The sequence below is a fragment of the Vitis vinifera genome, chromosome 14 (genome assembly GCF_030704535.1).
Source record: "Vitis vinifera cultivar Pinot Noir 40024 chromosome 14, ASM3070453v1".
NCBI lineage: Eukaryota > Viridiplantae > Streptophyta > Magnoliopsida > Vitales > Vitaceae > Vitis > Vitis vinifera.
Genome location: NC_081818.1, coordinates 22,521,670 through 22,546,631, shown reverse-complemented (window position 1 = coordinate 22,546,631; position 24,962 = coordinate 22,521,670). Strand labels below are relative to the sequence as shown.

The 24,962-nt window shown below is 33.9% G+C and overlaps 2 protein-coding genes across 10 annotated transcripts; both read right to left on the bottom strand.

The window, feature by feature from the left end:
• Positions 1-220: 220 nt before the first annotated feature.
• Positions 221-3,322, bottom strand: LOC100265287 (S-adenosyl-L-methionine decarboxylase). 3 transcript variants are annotated; one of them, XM_002282668.5, is made up of 4 exons: positions 3,031-3,204; positions 2,819-2,882; positions 1,852-2,010; positions 221-1,709 (listed from the first exon to the last, which is right to left on the bottom strand). In XM_002282668.5, exon 4 carries the CDS (start codon positions 1,537-1,539, stop codon positions 457-459), a length of 1,083 nt encoding a protein of 360 aa, XP_002282704.1. In that variant the 5' UTR covers positions 1,540-1,709; positions 1,852-2,010; positions 2,819-2,882; positions 3,031-3,204; the 3' UTR covers positions 221-456. The 3 variants fall into 3 exon arrangements, with proteins under 3 accessions (XP_002282704.1, XP_002282708.1, XP_059598555.1); XM_002282672.5 differs by lacking the exon at positions 2,819-2,882 and having other exon boundaries at positions 3,031-3,322; XM_059742572.1 differs by having other exon boundaries at positions 221-2,010; positions 3,031-3,193.
• A 3,768-nt stretch (positions 3,323-7,090) lies between these two features.
• On the bottom strand, positions 7,091-23,732 carry LOC100259956 (pentatricopeptide repeat-containing protein At5g38730). Of its 7 annotated transcripts, XM_059742761.1 has the most exons (8): positions 21,444-23,732; positions 18,801-18,995; positions 14,526-14,605; positions 14,322-14,439; positions 9,360-9,556; positions 9,037-9,135; positions 8,335-8,471; positions 7,091-7,444 (listed from the first exon to the last, which is right to left on the bottom strand). In XM_059742761.1, the coding sequence occupies exon 1, from the start codon at positions 23,674-23,676 to the stop codon at positions 21,904-21,906; it is 1,773 nt and encodes a 590-aa protein (XP_059598744.1). In that variant the 5' UTR covers positions 23,677-23,732; the 3' UTR covers positions 7,091-7,444; positions 8,335-8,471; positions 9,037-9,135; positions 9,360-9,556; positions 14,322-14,439; positions 14,526-14,605; positions 18,801-18,995; positions 21,444-21,903. The 7 variants fall into 7 exon arrangements, with proteins under 7 accessions (XP_059598744.1, XP_019080247.1, XP_019080248.1 ...); XM_019224702.2 differs by having other exon boundaries at positions 8,335-9,135; XM_019224703.2 differs by lacking the exon at positions 9,037-9,135.
• Between the last annotated feature and the right edge of the window lie 1,230 nt (positions 23,733-24,962).

Here is a 24,962-nt window from a genome sequence, read left to right as displayed (position 1 = left end):
AAGATTCAAAAAATTTAATAGACCACCAAGTGTGCCTGTAAAAGAATACCCCATGGTCAGATCCCTGATTTCCTTCTATACGCCTGTTGATATTCCTCCGTCAACAAGAGGCCTCACTCACTAGAAATGGAAGGCTTCGCTATACCAATTTTGCATAGCACAACATTGGAAGCCAAACCTAATACTAGTACCATGGTCTAAGTAAATGAACAAACACACATTTGCACATCATCCCTTTCAATCTTTGAATAAAAGATATAATGAAAAACAAGCAGCAGTTTACTTATAAAGTATCAGGTCTAGCACTTAAACCTGAGAATCAACATAAAGACATAAAACCCAAACTGATAAGAACCAAACCAATACAGCTAAAACATAAACCATAAATCATACTGGTGCCCCTACACCCTCATTTATTCTATATAGAGTAAAAAAAGGACCGCAACATCCAGTCCATCACTTTTTCTTAAGAACTTGCTCCTCTTCCTCGTTCTCTCTCCATTTCAAAATTGACCTGGGAGAGCCACACTCTTCAGACTTCATAAAGCTGTGGTAGATGATTGAACCACCCTTCCCAAGCCCTTCATAGCTCCTTCCCTCACAATAGTATCCCATCACATCCAGGGGAAAGTCATATTCAAGTTTCTTGCCTTCAACATCAGCATGCAGTGCCACAGAAAAGTGAGCAGGCTGAAAGCAATCCAAAACCCTCTCAAGCATCTGGGTCAAACTATCATCATTGAGATTATAGCCCATTGCTTCAAAACTAGCATAACTGAAACCGTCTTCCGGTGTGACGTGAATTGTAGAAATTGCATCCTCTTCAATAGCATTCATTGAGTAACCACACGGATCAAACTCGAAGTCACATATCTCAGAATTTGGAAGAATTTTCCTAATACCAGAGTTTTCAGTCATCACAGCTGCCGAGCTTGTATCAGTTTTGTAAAAGACAGATGCTTTCTTCCTGTCCAAACCAGTCATGCACATCTCTAGAGTATAAACTGGATCCAATCGACCAGTAAACTCTGCAGCTGCAGTGTAAACATGCCATTTCTGTGGCTTGTCATGACTACCCATCATGTAAGCCTTGCTGCCTGCTCCAAGCTTGCCAAAATGACCATCCAGTTCAACTACTTCTTCAGAGAAGTTACGATGTGGAAATGATTGTGCACCAGGAAATATGAAGCTTCCACGAGTGTACTTCACAGATCTCACAGAAAGATCAAGACTATTAGCCAACTTAAGGATGGGTGGGATTGAGAGAAGTAATTTTGTAGTCCCACAAGTTTTGATGATAATCTTGTAAGGATAAACAAAAAGGCTAGACTCAGAAAGGACATATGAATCAACATCATCATTTGACAATGAAGAGACTATAGTGCATTCAGCTGGCTCTAGAATTTCATCCAATTGTGTTTTAGACAATGAACGGAGACCCATCCCAACAGGGTCAGCAAAGATTCCTGGCTCAAAAAATGATATCTCAAGTCTCTTTTCATAGCCTTCAAATCCAATTGCAGAAACAGGCAACGCCATCTTACTTTTGAAGGAGCAAATGAAGTTTCAGAAAGGGAGAGAACGAGTGAGAGAACAAGGGGAGGGACACAGAAAATAAAAGAAATACTAAATAGAGTAAACTGCACTATGAACCACCTCAGGTGGTTATGTAAACACTAAAGGGAATCTCAGGATGGCCTTCGGACGCACTGCATATATAAAAGAGAAGGTAAGGGAAAAAGTTAGATAACATTGCTACGTATAACTTGCACAAATCTTTTCATTTTGCAAGCACAAAAATTGTTATCATGTAACATCCAATAGAATTAAAATTACAGTAGAACTACTCACGTTGGAGTAAGCAGCAGTTCTGAACTTCTTGATTCCACCGTTTGGTCGAATGTCTTCAATGCTGTAACCAAGAGGAGCTTCGTAGAACATAGATTTACTACTACTAGACTTTTTCTTCGCACATTTCGACTCCATGAGAATTAGTTCATTCAGTCTCACCTGCACAAACCATCATAAAAAACGAAATGTGAAACCACTAACCCGGTAAATAGTCCCAAAACCCAATAATAATAATAAAACAAAATAAAGCCTCTAACATTATGAAAAAAATATTGAATCTGAACAGTGATGATGCACAAGCAGAAGTAAAACAGCACAATGTCCACATAAGAAAAAAAAGTGGCAAAAAAAAGAAATTGAGAAAGCAGAAAAAAACATAGGGCACATCATTCCTAGGCAATATTCATAAGGAAAGAGGGAGATGTGTATATGTTTTTAAGTGTGAATATATGTAATTAAAATAAGACAAGAATAAGATAGCAAGGAAAAGTTTTAGAAATATGAATACAAATCAAAACAGTTAGGGATGAATTTGCTAGCCTTGTGTTGCGGCCTGAATAAATGCAATTGAGGCCAGCAATTCCAATCCAACCACTATATATATATATGGATATAATATAGATGTTTACATTATCCCCACTAGCCAAAACCAAACAAACAATTCCATAATAAAAGCAAGATCTTTAAATCAAATCAAATTAAAATCCCCCAAAACAAATAAATAAATAAATAAATTCTGGGAAACCAAACAGAATGTATTCTTGTTTAGCGCCAACATAAACAAGCCCGCACAAAGAAAAAAAAAAGCAATTTTTTTTAACAGCTTTGATTTCAGAATCACAAATTGATGGATTATAACACAAAATTTAAACAGACACAGATAGATAACAACTGAAGATTACTATCAACTCAGTATCATCACAGATATATATATATTCATTAAAATCAACCAAAAAACAATACTTACAGATAAAGAAGACCACCACAGGAATGGTAACTGCTTTCAAAACTCTTTCTTGAAAGATCGAACCCTAAAAATAAAATAAAAACCCCGCAAAAATCAATAAAAAAACAAACCAGAGAAAAGAAAAAGGAAAATCACCACAGGCAAACCTTGAAATCAAATAAAACATTGAAAGAATCGATCGAAAACGGAAAAGAACGGAAAAGAAAACGTACTGCAATTGATTAAAACCCCCTACTGCAATTGATTAAAACCCCGACGGCGATGGTTGGAAGCAAACCCTAGAGCGAGAAAGAATCCCAAAATGAAGGAAGATAACGATCTGCGAAATCTGCGTTCAACAGAAAGTTTTCAAGAAGTGTGGGAGAGATCTGCGTAGATGGGCTCGTTATATAGCCACTCCGAAGGGCAGCGTGTTTTAAGATTGCCAGTGAAACGATCGATTATTACGGTTCTTGCCCCTTGTGCTTACCTGGACTTTCTCGAAAAATTATTTGCCACTTATTGCTAACCGGAAATGACCATAACACCCTCCACGTTTTTCAAGCCCCTTTGGCTTCTTCTCTCTCGCTTTCTAAATCTTCGTGCGCTTTCTGTTCTCATTGTGTTTACTATTTCATCTCATCATGCGCCCTAATAAATTTTTGTCAATATCAACAAATAAAAAAAAAAAAAAAAAAAAATACATTTGAATTACATACATATCAAAAATATAATATCTTTAATTTTTTTAATTAATAAATTATTATTTTTTGTTAGAAAAACAAACCCTAACCCTTATTGTACAAAATTGACAAAAAAACCTTAAATCTAAATTCAATTTCTTCTTCTAAAATATGAAAGTTTGCATTGGGAATGATTTGAACAACTACTTCTTCAAATCATTATTTTTTCTTTTCCTCTTTATCTTCCGATTTAGGGTTTGAAATGAGAATAACCGGTGAGATATATTATTCATATTCTATATTATAAGTTTATTTATTTTTATCAAAAAAAATTTTATATTAATTATTTTTCAAAAATATTTTTTATTATAAAGTTAAATTTATGGTTAAAAAATAACTAAAAAAATATTTATAAATCATTTTTTAAATAAAAAATATTAGAATATGATATATTTTTTTATCATTTTATAACATTTTTTATTCATTTAGATAGATAATCCTTTATAGCAAAATACTATCACTAAATTATAAATACTATAGTTTATAACTTTTTATTTCATTCTTATCCTTTTTTTTATATATAAAATAATTATTTTTATTAGAAATTAAATTATCTATTTTAATTGATTTATAAGAATTACTTTTTTACATTATTTATTTTTTTTATTTTTATATCATTATGCATATATTATAATAATTATTTTTATTTATTTTTAATTCCTTAACATAATAAAGTTAAAATTCTAATAAATTTTATTTAATTATTTATTTATTTTTATACATTTTCTATTCTTATTTATATATAGTCGAAATTATGTTTATTTTTTAATTTCTTAAGCTAATAAAATTATAATTCTAAGTAAATTCGATTTGATTGGTTTATATAAATATTTTTTTTATTAATTTTGTGAAATAACTTTTCAATCTTCGTAATTTTCTGAAATGGTTAAATTAAAACAACACTTAAAACTAAAATGGTATTAAATTGATTAATTTTCCACCAATACCTAATTTCTAGTTTTGTGAAATACCCCCCTTAATTTTCCTAAACCCACCAATAACTTGCTCTGCCATATTTCTTATTTCTATGTTTCTATATTTTCTTTTCTTTTCCTTTTTTTTTAATTTCCTTTTTCAACCACCACACTCAAAATTGCTTAATTTGAAATAAAATGTTGTTTTGATGATGTTACCTTTTAATCTTCAAAAAACAAACTGAGTATATTTAGTAAATCAATTTAATAACTTAAAATGACTTAATTATTTAATGATTTAAATCTCAATTTCATTTTTTTTATAAACACAGTTTTAGATTTAAGTAATAATAAATGAACTATTTTGACTTAAGACTTAGAATCATTTTAATTTTAAGTTTTAATATTAAGTTACTTTAATAAATATATTTAATGTATTTAATAAACTTAAATTAAATTATTATGTCATTAAATTGATTTACCAAATACCTTTGAAATTTCATTAAAATTGAGAGTATATTTGTTTTTCATAGCAGATAACATGTATATTGTATGATATTATTTTGATAAAATATAATATTTTTAAACATCATATCCAATAAAATGAATGCAACATGTAATATCCAATGAAATATATTATGTCATAATTATTTTTTACTTTAACAAAATTAAAATATAAAATAAAAAAATATGTTAGGATATCTTATTTAATTAATAATTTTGTTTATTTTTTTTATTAATTAGATGCAATTTATTTTCTTGAGTCTTATTCTTGTCTTATTCCTTTCATACATTCAAACCTCATCTAGAATGACTAATACAAGAAATTAAGAAGATAATACTTTCTATTTCCTAATTTTATTTTTACTATATTTTTAATTCCAAAAATGGTTTTTGATAAATTTTAAAATTATACTTATCTCTAAATTTGTGTTCGATTCTAAAAAAAAATTAAAATACTTTTTAGCAAGTTTTAAAAATTGTGATTATCTCTAAAGTGGTATTTGATTCTAAAAGGGATATTTGGAATATTTAAGAATTTAATCCTAAAAAGAGTTTTATAAATATAAATAGAGATTTTATTTAAAAGTGCATGGGGACTTTTATGAAACTTAACAAGAGAGTATACTGATTCTTAATATACTCCTTTTTCATTTATTTCAAATAAAAATTATATTACACCCTAATACTTGTTTTTAAAAAAGGTATGAAATGCTTCACATAGCTAGTATTATTTTAAAAAACTGTTCTATAATTTATAACTATAATTCAATACCTACTTTTTATTTCTTTGTTAATAATATTCATAACTAAAATATTTTAAATTTATAAATAAAAATATTATATTATATTATATTATTAAATATAGAAAATAATATATGAAGAATCAATGATCATAGCGTAAAAGGCTCAAAATTTAATTCTATGACTATTTTAGGAAGAAAAATCTTTTAATTAATTTTTTTCTTTTATTTTTACGGTAATTATTAGTTTTTTCCTTTTCTAGTAGATGGCTATTTATGGTACCTCTAAATTAACCTTCTTAATTCCAATTAGGCTAAGCAAATTTTTGAAGTCAAATTGGAACAGGCTGGCATTTGAGGAGAGTAATGCCTGGCCGGCCCGGGCGAAGAGTAGGCGGAGGAGGGCATGGTGGATATTTTACTAAATAATGGGAGTGGCGTGAAAAGCAATGACGTGCCAAACCATCTTTCCATTTAATAAAATAAATAAATAAGGGGTTGTAACAGGTGGCAAAATTAGTTCTACACTTGTACTTCTACCACCCCACACGTGGACGGGATTCACCTGACCTGGCCCTCGTTTTTCCTTTCCAAAGTTTGTGTTCGTTTCCAGCGGCCCCAGGAAAGTGCTGCATTATTATTATTTACTAGTGGTATAAAGTATAAACTATGAAGTGTCAGACCCAATATCATCAGCGCCCAGTGCCCCACCCACACGTTCAGAAAGGACATCAATCAAAAGGGTCGTTATTTAAAAACAGTCTCTCTTTTTACCCATGAGTCATGACTGAAAGTTTGGTGTATCAGACTTACCACTTAAACAACACTCACCCATTTGAAGCAAGGAAGTGTTTGGGACGCACCATCAAAATGCATTTTGGAGATTACTTTTCTGTTTGGTATGAAATAATGCTGGCCTCCCTTGAAATGTGGTACAAGCCTACCCTCTACCATTATAGCTGTAGCCCACCACCATTTTTCTCAAATTCGCTAACCCTTTTGGACATATAATGTGGGGTGTTGCTGCCCATCAGATCAAATCAGGGAAAGAGCCGTGAGGTATATATCAAATCAAAAACACTGGAAGAAATGCATGCGCAGCATCGTACTCCTTGCCTAATAAGTTTACCTGCAAATGTGTCGGGACTCGAGAGGATAGGAACGCCATACCTGCATGAGCTGGTCACCAGGGCCACCCTTTTGACTTCTTTCGATTGTAGGCCGTCCGTTAGGTAAGAAAAACAGGTCATCAATGATTAAATAACTTCATTCATTCTCTATATACTGATTTTGAGGGGGACCCAACTACTACTTCCTAATTATTTTCATCCATATCCCCAAAATCTAAGAGAGTTACATCAAGGGGTACCGCCTTATCACAAGATGAGTAGATAACAACACTCTCCACCACTTCACTTTGTCTGATACACGATTTCAGCATACAAAATGGAATTTTGCATAGCACATAATATTTTTAAGCATAAATCCATGCAAGAAACTGTTTGGCGAATTCCCCATTGATAACCTTCTTGTTCAATATGCATTTTCCTCGTGCAATATAAGATAACATGATAAAAGAACAAAAGAATCAGCATATATATGGTTCAGACTTCTCGGCTTAACTCTTCCCAGTTGAGAAGTATCTTTGCTGCAGCTATTTCTGCTTTCCACTAGGTTCTCCAGACTAAGCTTGCTTTCCATTTTGCATCTCATACTCCAACTTCAGCTCCTCTAGTCATTTAGATACTAAACAAAACATATATATACAAATTGTGAATCAGAATCATTAATAAATTACCAATGAGGAATCTCGTTTCCTAGGAAACGAGCATGGAATTGAATATGTATGTCAGGAACCGGTGTATCTTGGAGTCAGATTCATGTGGTCTTCCAATTCTTTCTGTTTTTATAGGAAACGACAAAATCTAGTGATAAAAAAGCAAGAAGTAGAAGGAAGGATGGGTAATCCATCAATAAAAAAAAGAAGGGGTGGGGTGGGGGGCGGTGGTGTTTTGGGATGGGAAAGAAAATAACCCAGAATCCGTATCAATCATTTCAAAAATCTATGCAAGGAAAGAACCAACTCATCGGGACTCTAGTTTTACTGGTTAGATGCATGTATTGGCAGCGCAATGAGCATATTCCATATGCCTAGTGGTGTCATCTCATGTCCAACACAATTCACATGGTTTTGAAGTCAATAACACAGCCGATTTAATTTCCATTGGCATAATACAGTCATCCTAACTTCCATTTGCTTGAATAATAAAGGGTAATGAAAATGCAAGCAAAATTTACGTCTGATTGGCAGCAAACAGTAGGGAACTTGTCTAAGATTGCTTTGTTATATGCATCACAAAGCATTCCTATGCCAATGAGAAATCAAACCAACCACAAATGTAGGTTCAATGCTGCAAAATGATAGGAAAAGAACCAAGGATATGGCTTTATGCACAAAGGAAACATGGCTAGAAGGGAGGGAATTGGCATAACAAAGGCTGTGTAACGAACCCCAATAGTTGGGACCAAAGTATCTAGATAATGAAAAAGAGGGCCTGAATCTAGGAATGCCGATTATAAAACAGTGTGTAACTTGGTATGAAGCACCATGGACATTTCTGTATGAGTCAAAATACCTGTGTAGTTGAGGGACGAGATGCCTTGGTACTTATTCTTTACATGTTCCAGCCGTTCGTAGGCTATGCAGTCTCTCATTATGTTGCTACTTGCTTGAGCTCACTTTTCTACCAAGAAGTTATTTGATGTTTATTACCTTATGAGAACAATGAGTTAATACAAGCACAACTCACCCATGATTATCATAAAATGTAAATAATAATTTGTGTCAGAAATAAATTAACACTTTACATCACGAAGATTATCGAGATCTTTCAGTAATATTTTTATGTAACTAAATTCCAAAAGAGTGTGAAGGAATGAGATTCCCATGCAATTTCCAAAAATAAATGACGCGAGGATCTATTTTGTTCTTTGGTATCTTTAAAAGAGTTTTCTTTGGTCCTTGGAAACTCACAGCAATCATTCTAAATGAAAGCAACACCATTCTGGTCAGAGACAAAGAAACTCTATGATTTGAATATTCTTAATAAATTTCTCATTAGTTCCAGTTGATTCAAACATTTGTGCATTTCTCCTGATGTAAACATTTTGTGAAACAGAAAATACAAAACAGAAGCAGCGATTCCAATGAATTAATATGCTTATTGTTTGCAGTACAGTGCACATGAGTCAAATTAGTCAAATTTGTAAGCAAATGATTATCAAAATTTTCTTTTATAGATGCCAAGGAGGTAAAGGGAGAGAGAGAGAGAGAGAACCGTGATTGAGTAGGCCATTGTTAATGGTGTGTCCGGATTCATTGCATCCTCAGGGAAGTTAAGCAAAGCATGTATGAGTTTCTCGAAAGGTAATTTTATCTGATCAAATATAATATATTCATTCAATAAGCATAAAAGGTACTGACTATTTGGATCTAAAGGGCATGAAGACCAGGGATACTATGTCAACATGGCAATGCTTCAGTAGGGGCCAAACCAACTTGAAAAACAATTTTAACACCCAGCCCAAGCAATAAAAATGTTCTTAGAACCAAATAATGGCATGCTTATTGGAGAATTTATTGTGCTTTTAGACCACTCACCTAATAAAGAAAGGCATCTCAAATTCAAAGAGCCAAATGGAATGGGAAAGGGCATGAGAAAACAGTCATGAACCACTGACTTGCATACATGCCAGGGCTTATTACTTCTTGACTAAAATGTTCTCCCAGCTTTGGCAACAGCTTCCTCACCAAGTTGTCAAACGGAAAAGGTATTGCTGTACCAGAGGCAACCCCACCTACTCCACAAGCATAGATTATAATATTCAGAGAACTGGAATATGTTCTGTAATCATCACAAACAGACAAGATACTTGAGTTGCTTGACATAATGATGAACTTATGGCCAGTTCAATGCTTGTTCTAAACATCAGAAAACTTAAAAACTTAAAGCACCTCAGGGAAGGAACTCTGCTAAAATTGTTGTCAAGGTGGCTTACAAGAAATAGACCTTAACAGCTTAAAGGCAAGAAATTTAGAATCTTCATAAGTTTCTCCAAGCACAAACATCCCATAATACTGGCTTAAATTAATGTTTCTCACAAAAACCAAGAACTATATCTTTGAATTATAAGCATGTAACCCACATAATACAACAAAAGCATAAGTTTGCACAGTGTAATCAATAAAGTAAAAAATAATAATAACAATAAAGAATCAGTTTCTTTTTATGATAAATTTGGTAATGAGCAGTTAATGAACTATTCCTGTTGATAATTTTTAACCTATCACTTTGAGGATGGTAGGGAAGCACAAGGAAAGGTCAAAATATGACTTATCATTCTAGGAGGTGCAATCTCAAAAGTTACTGATCATCAAGTTAGGAGACAGGTTTTGTCTAATCTGACAACTTCAATTTACAGTCTAAGTTTGGGTTTTGTGATGAAATTAACAACATTGGGGGCACCTAATCTAAACTGGATCCAAGTTTTTCATGGCAAGATCCTGTCACTAAGGTTGTTGACTAAATTTTCCATTAATGTTGGCCAAAAAAAAAAAAAAAGAATCTTTAGATCTGGGCAAAAGAAGTTGACAGATGTTTATGGAGTATAGCAGAGCCTTGCAGGCCCTAGAAAACAAATAAAAAGAAAAGCCAAAGGGTCATACTAGTTCATTTCTTCTTGGAACCACAGCTGACTCATAACATAGAGTCACATTTATTGTCTAATTTTGGTGTACATATGCAATCCTATCCAAAACCAGACAATAATTGGATACTAAAACAATTCTTAATTTTTGGTATATATTATGTACTATCCTATCATCCACCAATTGTGCTAAGATATTGACCATAAATCTATACCTATTAGTATATTATAGAAGCAATTGACTTGAAATCCTATCCATTGTTTGGCTTCAATTTTATGAAGTTGTTGAACAACCAATTTTCCTAAAAACTTAAGTTTGTAGGATTTGGATTCACAATGTATATCATGCTCTCCAACATCCTCCCTCACATGGAGCCGTTCTTTTTTTATCTTACACATGGACTTAATAAATTGGGAAAATAAACATGTGGTGATAAGATTCAAACACATGACCTCCCACCAACTGATGCTTGGACACTATGATAAAAATCGAGGAAAAAAAAAAAAAAAAAACTTCTCTCTTGTATTGATTCAGAAGAATTGCATGACTTTTAAAAGAAAAAAAAAATCCAACCATTAGATTATAGCTGTAGAAAAAGAAACAAAACAATCTATGAATATTTACATGATACACAAGGAAAGGAAATTGAATCAATTTGTAGAAATAAATTGATTGTCAACCCCTGTTCTTAACTTTGACACTCCTATAAATGACCTTAAACAGATCTACCCAACTTCTGGTCATTTTTTCTTCTCTAACTCCTAAAGTGTCTGGTAGTACTGCATTTACCCATGTCCATACCCAGAATAGGAATAAGTTAGATCCTTGATCCATTACATATTCCTCAGATATTTACCAATACAAAAGGGTCATAAATGCTTCCATCCCCTATCCCCTAGGTTTTTTGTCTCTATAGATGTCACATTCTTTGAAAGCAACGCCTACTTTACCCAAACTTCTGCCCACTGAAAGAGTGAGAGACAAGATCAGTTTTGGTCAATCCTACTGGAGTCTAACATATCTACTATTCCATCTATCACCTGCGAAACTCTTCAAATTGAACTTGAGGAGAGTTCTGTGAAGGGGAAGTTAGATAACAAGGACACTTGAGAGATCATGACCAAGAAAAAGAGTTAAAAGTTTACTCTAGGAGGAATAAAGAAGCTGAAAACATCCCTCCCTGCCAATTGTCTGAACTAAACATGGTGGGCTGGAAAATCAAACTGACTTTACCCATTCTGAGCATGTTAAAGAAACCATGTCAGATCTTAATTTGCACACAGCTATTCGAAAGGGTATAAGGTCATGTACTCAACATCTTATTTCCAAGTTTGTGTCTTATAATAAACTCAATCCATCCTTTAGAGCCTTTAATACCAATCTTTCATGTGTGAATACTCCTAAGATTATGCCAAAACTCCTAGAAGATCCAAGGTGGAAAGAGACGGTTCAAGAAGAAATGCATGTTTTGGACAAAAATAAGACTTAGGAGCTCGTGGAACTACCACCTAGAAAGAAAACAGTAGGTTGCAAATGGGTATTCACAATGAAATTTAAATATGATGGAATTGTCAATAGATACAAGGCTCGATTTGTTGCTAATGGTTTCATGCAAACATATGGTATTGACCATTAAAAGACATTTACACCAGTTGCTAAGATGAACACAATAAGGGTCTTACTATCCTTGGCTTCTAATCTTGAATGACCAGTACATCAATTGGATGTAAAAAATGGCTTCTTACATGGAGAATTGGAAGAGGAAATATTTATGAATTCACCATTGGAATTTGAGACCAAATTTAGAGGAAAAGTGTGCAAACTGAAGAAATCCCTTTCTGGATAGAAAGGGACACCAAGGGCTTGGTTTGAATGATATACAATCTTCCTTTGAAAGATGGGATATCTTCAAAACCAGACCAATCACACAATGTTATTTAAGCATACCAAAGGAGGTATGATCACAATCCTTATTATCTATGTGTATGATATCGTTGCAACCAGGGAACAATGTTGCTAAAATAGGAAGACTAAAGGGATCTCTTGCTAAAGAATTTGAGGTTAAAGACTTGGGGAATCTAAGATATTTTCTTGATATAGAGGTTGCAAGGTTAAGATGTGAGTTTTTTTGTCACCAAGAAAGTATGTTACGGATCTACTTAAGGACAAGTATGGTGGGATACAGGCCGAGTGATACACTAATCAATGCAAGTCACAAACTTGAAATGCCTCTGCAGTAAGAGTGGTTAGTCAATTAATGTATGCTCCAAACGAAGATAACATGAATACGGTAATGAGGATCCTGAAATACCTTAAGGGCAGTCCAGAAAAAGGGCTTCTCTTTGCAAAAAATAATCATTTGGAGATAGAAGCATACCCTGACACTAACTGGGCAAGCTCAGCAAGTGATAGAAGAACCACCTCTAGACACTGCACCTTTATTGGAGGTAACGTAGTAACTTAGAAGAGCAAGAAACAGTAGTGGCAAGGTCAAGTTTTAAAGCTGAATTTAAATGAATGACATTAAGGATTTGTGAACTATTTTGGCTTAAGTCTCTAATGAAAACGCTTCAGCAGTCCAATAACAACTTGATGAGACTATAATGATAACAAGGCCGCAATCAACATAGCTCACAATCCCATTCAGCATGACAGAACCAAACATTTGGAAATAAATAGACACTTCATTAAGGAGAAACTATAAGGTGGTCAAATTTGTATGTCCCATGTCTCTTCAAAAAATTGATTGGTGGATGTTCTTACAAAGTGTTTACTTACCAAGACAATAATTTCAAGAATTGATAAGCCAGCTGGGCATGATGAATATTTACGACCAGCTTGAAGGGCAGTGTTAAAAGTTCAGAAATTTGGTTCTATCAAGCTGTCTGACAGCGTAAATGGAAACAAATACAATCATTGATTGATTTCTTCCTTTAGTAGAACTAGTCAAATGATTGATTTTTTTCCTTCAATAAAATCAATCAATTTATTTCTATAAATTAATTTGATTTCCTTCCCTTGTGTATTATGAAAACATTCCTAGGATTGTTTCTTTCCTTATTGTTCAGCTATGACCTATCCTTGACTGTTGAATTGTTCTCTTTTAAATACCATCTAATCCTTCTTAATCAATACAAGAAAGAAAACGTTATTTTTTTAAATTTCCATCAGAAGTTTATAAACATCATCACCTATCATTTTTGGATCTGATCTTCCCATTCAAATTTAAAAACCTTCAACACATCTCCCTTAACTTCTTGTTTTCCTAGAATTAAATCCCCGTACGCAGTATGTTTATTCTTTTCAGTTAATACAAAAATTACAATTGTGGAATGTTACTGAACACAATAAGTCAAAAGCAAAGGGCCACACTTCCATGCTTAAGGGTATGTCTTGTTAAAGAAGTTATGGTAGAGAGGTACAGTGATTGGACATGTCATGGGGATGCACACTACCGCACCTGGACTAGAGAGGTCACATGAAGCTTCATTGTTCCCAAAGAGTGGCATTGGACTTTCCCAGTACATTGTAAGTGGGGAGGTACAGAAGATTTTCAGACAGCAATCCTTCCTTCCCACACTCTTCTAAAACACTAAATCCAACTCACCTCACATCAACAAAACCTTACTCCAGCTACTTGGGTAAAACACATGAATCATTTTAACCAATACACTATATTGGGAGTTTTTGTCTTTCAGAAACCTCAGCAAAAAATTTCTCAAAAAAAAAATCTCATGCTACCTAACTTGACAGGAAGCCAAAGTCACTCTAGCATCCAAACTCCATTAGTTGCATAACATTAGTCACTTACAGCTGATAATTTAAGCTTTTCATCATCTAGAGTGAGATCAAACTTCCTCGAAAGTTAAAACAGAAAGATTACCAAAAATTTCTATTGAAAGGAAGAAAGTTTACCAAATATAATCCTTCCATTGTGGCATGAACATCCCCTTTAAGTAATGCAATCATCAACCAAAATGCATCTTCTTCACTAGTATAAAGAAGCAGTAAAACCAGCTAAAAATTCCCATTCCTATATTTCAAGCAATACCAATCCAATGTCATTCAGTATCCTACAGACAGTAAATAGAAGAGTGATGGGATAGAGGAGATTCAAACCTGAACATATCCAACATCTCTGCATACACAGTGTATGCCTTCAAAAAATTCTAGCGGGACCTTTGACCAGGTCCATGTCTCTGCTGGAAGAAAACATTTTTTTTTTAATGAGAAACAACAATGTAATATATTAAAAAAGGATTTAAAATGTACAAAAGAAGGATGAGAAATCCTCCAAAAAACAAAGAACAAAACAAAAGGAACCTTCAAAAAACTAAGTAAACCTGTACACCATATGGAAAGTACACAAAACAATCTCTCCTTGCTATCCCAAACCTTTGGACGTACACACCGATAACCAATCAAGTTGAACCACATTAAGGGAAATGCCCTTAAAATTTATGGTGCAAGAGGCCCAAAAGGAAGCAAGGAAATGAATGGTATCCCAAAGAACCTCTAAAATCCTCACCTTATCCTCAAAGATCCTAGAATTTCTTTCCTACCACACAACCCATATCAAAGCCAGACAAGCAGTTTGCCACAGTACCACGCCTCTACTGGAGTTTCCCAATCCCTTATATGCAATGGTCATCATGTCACAAATACTCCTAGGAGGAATCCAATCCACCTTAACCAATATGAATAATATGTGCCACAACCACAAAGTCAATGAAAAATGTAAAAAAAGATGATCTACCAATTCTCCACTTTCCATACATAACATAAAAACATCATAATTGAGGGCTTTATAGGATTTTCTCAACTATGCATGTCATTGGTGTTTACCTTCTTGAGTGCCATTAATCGAGCAAAGGACTTGACCTTAAGAGGGACTTGAGATTTCCAAACAAAACAAGTAGGGAGGAAATGAATTGGGTCATAATGATTCGACAAGACTACAAAGAAAGACTTTACTATAAATAAACCCAAAGAAGATAAGGACCAAGCTCTCACATCTGGAATTGATGGAGATAAGTGCAAACAAGTAAGAGAGGACATTAATCTTTCTAAATCTTCTATCTTAAAATTAGAGAGGTTACAACGAAAGTTGAAATTCTAAGAAAAAAGATAAGAAGGCCCAAGAATTGATGAGATAAGAAGTTTTTAACTGTGACAATTCTCAATAAACCAGAAATTGAGAACTTAAAGGCTGATCCCCTACCACAAGTCTTCCCAAAAAACGGATTCTCGCCTCATCGCCTACCACAAACTGAGAGTACCTAATAAAATCCTCAAAGACCTTGCAATAGCTTTCCATGGGAAACAATGTGACCACCTGACTATAGTGTTGACATCCCATCCATTAGTATGTGTATCATAAATGCTTAGAATAACCTGATGCCATAGAGTATAACTTTCCCTAGGAGACATCCACAACCATTTTCCTAATAGAGAAAGATTCCTTAAGGATATCTTACCAAATCCCAGACCCCCTTCCACCTTAGACTTACACACTAAATCCCAGCTAATAAGATGGTCTCTCTTGCTCTCCCTAGCCCCTAACTAAATAAAATTCCTTTGCAATTTCTCAGTTTTTCCGACCACTAAAGAGGGGATCTTGAATAAGGAGATAAATAACTTGGAATATGGGATAGGCATGATTAGATAAGAGTTATCCTTCCACCTAATGACAAATAAGCATACAAGTTAACTAGTACTGTAGTCCACCTGTATCAACAATTCAAGCTACACCCAACTGATTTTTTTTTTTTTTTGATAAGTAAGAAAAGAAAAGATATATATCAATAAAAAAGAGTCATACACCAAGGCACATAGATTATATATCATGGCTAATAAAAGGCATAGGCAGGAAAAGAGAAAATACAAAAATTTGCTCCCTCCCTCATCTAAATCCCATCTAATCTACAAAATTGACTAAAGCCATTGATTCTTCTATAGTGTACATCCTAACTCATGCCAACAAACTTTTAACAAAAGAGCTCTTCAATGATTAAGTCATTTGCTATGCATTTTCAGATGTTTTTCGGTTTCTTTCCTTTTTTAAAGTTCAAAAAATACACAACAAGGAGGCTCTTTAGACCTTCTTATGCACGAAGGAGCCATGCCAACTTAAGAGGGTCTCCTTAATTGAAAAAGGAAAGACCCAAACAACTCCAAATAAAGAAAATAACAAGTGCCATAACCCCCTAGCTTTAATGCAATGAAGAAGGATGTGTTCAAGATTCCACCTTGCTTTTACAAAGGTAACATCTATTTGCCAAAGACCATCCTCTCCTCTAAAGTTGATCTAAAGCCAATGCCTTTACCCAATAAGCTTCCTAAGCAAAAAAACTCACTTTAGATGGTTCCTATAAATTCCAAATAATGCCTTGTGGGAAAGGATTGAGCACCCTTGACTCCAACATAGAATAAAGAGATTTACGGAAAATGAACTATTCCTTGAACCCATCTACACCACCCTATCCTTCTCTCCCTTTTTCATAAATTCCCCTTGCAACCTTAAGAAAAAAGATTCCACAATTTCCATCTCACTTGTTTAGGTGTCTAGCAAAACACAGATTCCAGTGTCCCCCTTCCCCTTGCTTTCGATACATATGCTACCTAGGCCTCTTAAGCCAAAGGTAAGGCATACAAAGTGGGAAACACACCCATAAGGGTTCCTCGCACCAATTTGACTACCCCAACTCAACAATCAAAAGAACATAGGAGCTTTTGGGCTTCAACCAAAGAAAGAAAATAAACAAACAAACAAACACTAAGACTAGAACTTTCAATGTGAGAAACATGACCTGCAACTTCAATTGTCAATTGTCACATAACCAAACTACTGAACTAGTGAACTTTTAATGCACTTGAGGTGGCCTTTAAGTCATTTGATTGCATAACAAGCCAACAATCACAAAAGTAGACTCAATACCTCTACTTTATTTGGTTCCTTTAACCTCTTTTCACTGTCCAATACAAATATCAGTTAATAAAAGAATGAAACTTGCATGTTAGAAGTCAATCATCAAGTACCCACATATCTCTTCTAAATTGAGCCGCCACCACGGGTGGAAGTGTTGCAAGTTCAGGCATCAAGTTAGTTCTCACATCAGCTATGCAGTAAAATATTTCATTAAAATCACCAGACGCATCAAATTCATTAATAAACAAAAAATTCAAACTGATTAATGTGAACCTTATGTCAGATATAATAATGCAGGTAACTTCATCAAACTTGTAAGCCATGGTATGATAAGAAAGAAGAATGGGAATGAAACTGCCTAACTAATCATCCAGTTTGCCCCTTCTCTGCCATTGTATATGACTGAGGAGAAGAGGTCAGCAAATATATCATATTATAGAACAAGAATTAGCAAGATTGAGTTCCACTTGGCTCTCAAGCACAGTTTAGATTGGGCATGACATCCAACTAGCTGACCAGTAAATGCTTGGATAGGTTACATCCTAACGTATGTCCTAAAGCTTCAGGTACTTCCAAGAGCAATAGCTTTGCCTTAAAAGCTGCACAAAAAAGAGTGAATACCGGAGCTAATCTATAGTGACAACAGCAGTTCCAACACAATAACAAAGAGGTAGAGTCTATTGCATGTACAACGAAAAATAAAACAAAAACATGTCAAAGTAGCATTCATATGCATTAAATCAATCAATACCAATATTGAAGTTGGAAGTTGAAACAAAAGCTTACTACTCCATACCATGAGGATGAGACTCCATGTTCATAGACTCATAATCAGTTTACATCTCCTCCTATATGTGTGTGTGGAGAGAGAGAGAGGGAGGGAGGGAGGGAGGGAGGGAAGGAGAGAGAGAGAGAGGCGGGAGGAAGCACAGTTTTAAAAGGAGCAAGGGGCACCTAAGGTGAAAGGCTCCTATAGCTCAAGCGCAAGACAAGGCACACGCCTGAGTGAAGTGAAACTTGACCTAGGATACATATTGATTTTATAAAATATGATCCGAAATCTAATTCCATTAATAAAAAATTTAAGATTCCAAATATTTAAAAGAGGATTTCAATTAAAAAAAAAAAGTAATGAAATTATATAAATTTCAATTACAATTAGAAATTTGAAGAATAAAAATGTTTAAAAAGGAAAAGTAAAGTAGATGAGGCATGCCTCTTCAACAAGACACATGCCTTGGCAAGCAATGTGTTATAACTAGGGAATGGTTGCAAGTCAGGCCAAGGCGCGCTTTAAGCGCACGTTTTAAAACTATGAGGGGAAGTAGATCTTTCTTCATGGAACTTGCATTCAAACTTGTAACCAATGACGATAAATTAAGCAATGAATATAGCAGATAAAAAAGAATCAAGAAAAAAAAAACTGAGATTACTTTTAGAGATGAGAAAATAAGAGAAAGGTGTACCTCATATACTCCAGGGTTCATCAGCAAGAGGTCATGACTTTCTGAGATCAACTGCCAAACAAGTCCCCTTAAACAATCAGGACTTCTTTTCATACACACCTTTTAACCAAATTAAGATTTCTCCTAACATAATGCTTCCAATCACTCCCTCTAATTCCAATCATTTTCCTCCATTTTCTAGCCCGTCTTTCCTCCCTGAAAAGAAACCTTATGTCTTGTATTAAAATATCCGTCAAAGTATTTTCATTGGCATAAAAAATATCCGTCAAGGGAAAAACATACACAAACACAGCATAAAAAATCAATTTTCCTAAACCAAATACCCGTCAAAGTATTTTCATTGGCTTCCATACCTGTGCATGCACATATAATACACAGAACTGCACGCATATACAATCATAGAGAATCACTACTTGAAAAACAAATACTGCTTAAAGTACAAGCCCTCCATATTAAACATAAAGAGAATGAAATGAAAGATCATTTTGGAGCACAACAAATATTTAATTCCAAACAAAGACTTAATAAATCTCATAGTTCTGCATTGAAGCAATGGAAAAACAGACTGTCTCAAGACAGCTAGAGATTAATTATCTCACTTGGTTTCAATTTTTCGTACACCAAAAAGGAGACTAAAAAGAAGATGATTACAGAGAAAGTATGAACATATTTGTTAGTTTGTACTACAAATATTTATTTACCAATCTTTTTCCATTTGGTAAGTGAAAACTTCAGGAAGAAAAACAATGGGAACCAATAGAGAACAGAAGTCTAGATTGGTTAAGAGAGCCTATGTCCTACTGCAACCAGCTTATAATGCCTATTTTGTAACACAGTCAGTATATAATTATCAATTTATTTACATGGAGCCCTGACCAAAAAAGAAAAAGAAAAGAGCTAGTAATTGATTTCCCATAATTATCTTTATTGATAACTGGCTTATTTGCAACAAAGACCAATAAATGCACCAGTAAGAAGAAGTTATTTGATTCAAGTTCAAATGCTACGAGGACAATTTGAAGTGCAGAAGGAACTTAAGACAATGCAGTGAGACAGACATTATAGCCTTTATTTAATAGATGAAATGAACATCTGAATAGAAAAGCCTAATGTATAACCAACTCCAAATAGTTAAGATTAATTGTTATTGCTATAATTTGCACTGAGGTATGTTCACATTATGGGGTAATTGTCCTCGTAGATCCATGTCATTTCACTATCAGAAAGCTTACTTAAAAGACCGACAAGACATTTATAATAAAGCATGACAGAAATCCAAAAATAATGGAACAAAGCATACACTGAACAGGTTACCAAAGCTTATCAAAGAATGATGGTGCCCAGACAATAAAAGAGGCCATGCAATGTTCTCACAGGGGGTGCTTATATAGCCATTGCCAAATTTAAGTTCAATGTTGTACATATTTGAAGAAAGTAAATTTCAGAGCTGGCTCATGAAGAAGGAAGAGGGTGGAGGTCCACAACTTCTTTGAAAGTCTTTAAACTCTCCAAAATCTTCAAATATCCTTCAAACTTTTTCTAAGCTTCTTCAAAAGAGATCCAAAGCTTCAAAAGGATTTGAAACTTCTTCAAAATTTCAAAAGGGTTTGCAAGTATTTTCGAATCTTCAAAGCTTCAAGATCCAGTCCTATAAAAGAGTTTTTATATTTCAGATCAAACTACTTAAGCGCATAATTGACGTTGTTTAAGCCAAATTCCAAGTCATGTTAAAGCCCAAATCAAGTCAAAACCTAAAAAAGTGACTTTTAACTTCGTTGTGTGTGTATGACAACATGTTCATGTGGCTTAAAGGGAGGGTATTTGTAGACACCAATACCAAAAATTTCAATGGATTCAAATTATCATAGAACTTGACAGATCCACATTTTGATTCTTCACTACAGCAGATCCAAGTTTAACAAATAATGAAGTCCCAAGCATGGTAGATGTGGCATCTGATTCATAGAAAATGTTGTAAGTTGTACAAATGACACAAGACAATTTTGTAAGACTGTCAAATTAATTAAGTCTTCCTGGATAAATAGGTGCACTCCCCAAAAAATAAACAAAAACAAAAAACAAAAAACAAAAAAAAAAAAGAAAAAAAAAATGGAAAAGAAGACCCAAGAAAGGTCTGTTCATTGCCAGAGGTCGCTACTGCTGAGCTACACCCGAGGGCATTTATAGTGCAAGAACATTTGGGATTGAAATGAGAATCTTATGATAGTTTACCTAAATCTAAAACAGTAAAACCACTATATATTACAAATAAAATTTTAATTTTACATAGTGAAGAATGTGAATAACCTATAAATTGTGATCAATACAACCGAGCATTTGAAACTCACCCTATTTGCTAGTCTCCTATATAGTGATCAAACGTTGAAATGTGTGGTCAATAACACCATAGTTGCCAGTCTATTTGAAACAAGTTACGATGAGAATTTTGTTTATTGGTGCCATAGGTTTGTAGCGATAATTCAAAAGATGAGAAATATGCTATCAAATCACTCTGAGAAAGGAACCAAGTTACTTCATTGGAAACAACATGTTCATACTAAACTCAATAATCAAAATTGAGGTTGATCCAAAATCTAAATGGATCTTTGTGAATAAACAAAAACAGTACTGTTTCAAAATTACCTCACATGAGACTAGTATAGCTATACAGGAAGAACCTTCTAGCTGCCCAGCATTAGGACTTAAATTGTGAAAAGAGAAAAAGTTGACTTGTAGCCCAAACAAGTTCCAGATGAGAATTGAGAACAAACAAAATTTTTCTATGCCCCATGGCAAATTCAATAGTGAGCCCCAAATTCCAGATATCCAGTATTGAGATTGCATTGATCCCCTCAATGGTGAGATTACCTGCATCATTTGCTCAATAGTCACCCTCTAGCAAATCACAAGGTTCTCTGTAACCTAATTGGAACAATTCCCTTGTTGGTTCAGTCAGTGCATGTTAAGAAAATCTCTCTTGTTCCATTCACTTGATAGATAACCTTGAAAACATGGGCTGAAAATGAGGAGCAGGTATCTGTTGCCACCCCTTTATAGCATGATAAACTTGGTATGGGACTTCATTGACATGTCTAAGGATCCTTTAAGAGTTTACATCCAATTGCTGAATATACTTCAAGATATTTTTAGAAATTAGGCGTCTCTCAATTACATGATCCCAGAAGAGGCCTAGGATGCTACCGTCACCAGCATAAGAAGCGCTGAAACATCTATAGATCTTAAGAGTTATCATTAACCTCCTTTTATCCATTTCATCTAGCATATCTGATGCAGCAATTGCCTTCCCTGCTTTGAAGTAAGCATATGCCAGACTTGTGTATACAACACTATCTCCCTTCATACCCTTCCCTTGCATGAGAGTGAATATTCTTTCTGCAGATTCAATCTTGTCTATTTTACAAAGCCTTCTTATGAGTGCCCTATACACTGAGATATCAACAAAAAGACCCTTTCTTGAAAGTTCATCCGGAAGTCTTATAACTGCCTCTTTATTATCTTGATCATAGTAGCTATCTACAAGCCACGAGTAGGTGGAATAGCTAGGAGAAAATCCAGCATCAAGCATCTCAAACAAAAACTCTTTAGCACTGTCCACCTCATGCAACTTGCAGAACCCATGAATCAGTGCCTTGAAAGTAAACTGGTCTGGCTTCAATCCAGCCTCCAACATCTTCTTCTTCACTTTCATTGCAGACCCCATATCTCCTATCTTGCAATAGGCATTAATCAATGTGTTACAAGTGACATTATCAGGTTCAACCTTTCTCTCACTCATTTCATTCAAAAGTCTATTTGCATCCTTTATCTTTCCTTCTTCACACAACTTGCGGAGGATTGAATTATAAGTAACAACACCAGGGTGCAACCCTTCCACCTCCATCACCTCACGCAATCTTAAGGCTTCTTCAAGGTCATTCACTCTACAATACCCATCAATCAAAGTAGTGTAGGTTACATGGTTAGGAGTAGCGCCGTTGATTTCTCTAAAAAGCCTCAAAGCCTCTCTCATTCTACCTTCTCTACAAAACCCATAAATAAGGGAATTATAAGTTACAATATCAGGAGACACTCCTCCTCTTTCCATTCTATCTTGAATACCCAAAGCTTCATAGTGCATACCCTTCTTGCAGTATAGTGATATCAGTGTGTTATACGTAAAAAGATCAGGAAAAATAAATCTAGATTCCATCTCATTTAACAATTGTTCTGCCTTCTCCACATCCCCAGACTTGCAACAAGCATGGATCAGCACATTGAAGATGTGTATATTCGGAACAACCCCGACTCGAACCATCTTCTTATAAACCTTCCATACCATGTTAGTCAACCTAGCCTTAGCCAATGAATTCAAGAGCACAGTACAAGCATGCAAATGAGGTTTAAACCCATGCACCCTCATGTGCTCAAACACCTGAATCGCGTCTTGGGTCATCCTCGAATTCGCATAAAAGATCACTAACCAGCTCAATATTTGCGAATTCGAATCCGGATCATCATGGATCCTCACCACAGCATTCAAAACTGAAGGCGATGACAAATAGTCTCTAACAGCAATTCTTTCAAGCAAGTTCTGTGCAGTCTTGAATTGTTTGTGCTTAGCAAGTGTGTGAATCATGGTCCACGAAGATTGCAAGGAATGCTTATGGTTTAAATTGGATTCAACCCATTTGAAGAATGCCCAAGAAACACAACACCCATCTAGCGAAAGATTGAGTAGTACCTGATTCAAGATCGTTGAGGTGAGATTAGACCCAACATTTGGTTTCAAGAGACTGTTCCAGTGACCCTTCACTACTATTCCACAAACAATTTTCGCCAATTGGGTCTCTCCACATTGAAAAACCAAGCTTGCCATAGCCGTAGACGTAAAAGCCTGGAAATTTTTTGAGTAAAGCCATGCTTTTCACCCTTTTTCAATTTAGAGATGACATATTAGTATGGGAATTAGCACAAAATAATAATTTTAATTATTATTATTAAAACTGAATTTTTTACACATACATTTTTAAAATTAGAATTATTAAATTAATGGAAAACTTAATCTTAACTATTGGAATTAAAACGAGTAAATTAATTCTTTTTAAATATGAATTTAATATTATAAAAATATTTTTTATGTATGTATAAAAAGATAATATAAGGAGGCTAAAATAGATTTCTCGATTTTGTAAATGAAATAATACAAATTTGATATAAGAATTCCAATAATTTTGAAATTGGGATGAATGTGAAGACGGTAATTTTGCTCAAACTGTTTTTAGAGTTCACTAAAAAATGTTTTTTAAAAACAAAAATAAAATGTTTGCCCAAATTTAGAAAACAGTTTTGAAGATTTGAAAAATCACGTATGATGAAGTGTTTTGGGTCAATTAAGGACGTATAATTGTCGGATCCCTTTTGGGTCGTATTTTTAATAACTTTTCTAAAACCATCGTTTTTTTTTAAATAAAAAATAAAAAATCTCAACATGTTATTTTTTAAATTTAGGGGGTGTTTAATAAAAGAATTAAAAAGTGGAAAAAAAAATATTAAATTTAATATTTAAAACTAAAATAGTACCAAATAGATTAATTCAATACTTATAATACATAGGTTTTAATTTTTAATATTAAGCTTTTTCACTATTTTATTTTCAATTTTATTAAACATTCCCTTAATTTTCCTAAAGCCATTGTATTCTTATATTCTCCACATTTCTCATGGTTAGGATTGCAACTTGGGCAGATTGATCGGGTTGATGACGAACCTAAGTTCAACCCAAATTAAGAAACAATTAACCCAAGGTTCAACCCAAAATAAGAAACAATTAACCCAAGTTCAATCTAACCCGACCTCTAACCCGAGATACTCAACTCAAACCCAATCCAATCTCATTTTTCTAAATTAAGATTTAACTCGGGTTAGTTGAGTTGAACTCAAGTTGTTTGAGTTTATTGGATTGCATAATTCAAAATTCATCTATAATGATTTTTCTTTAAAAAAATTTCTATATATTTATACCAAAGTTTAAATAATAAATAACACAAAATTTCAAAATAATAATAATAAAGTAAAAACAAACTAAAATGAAAACATATATGATATGATATAATTATAATTGATATTTTTTTAAAAAAAAATCTTTAAAAAATGAATATAATA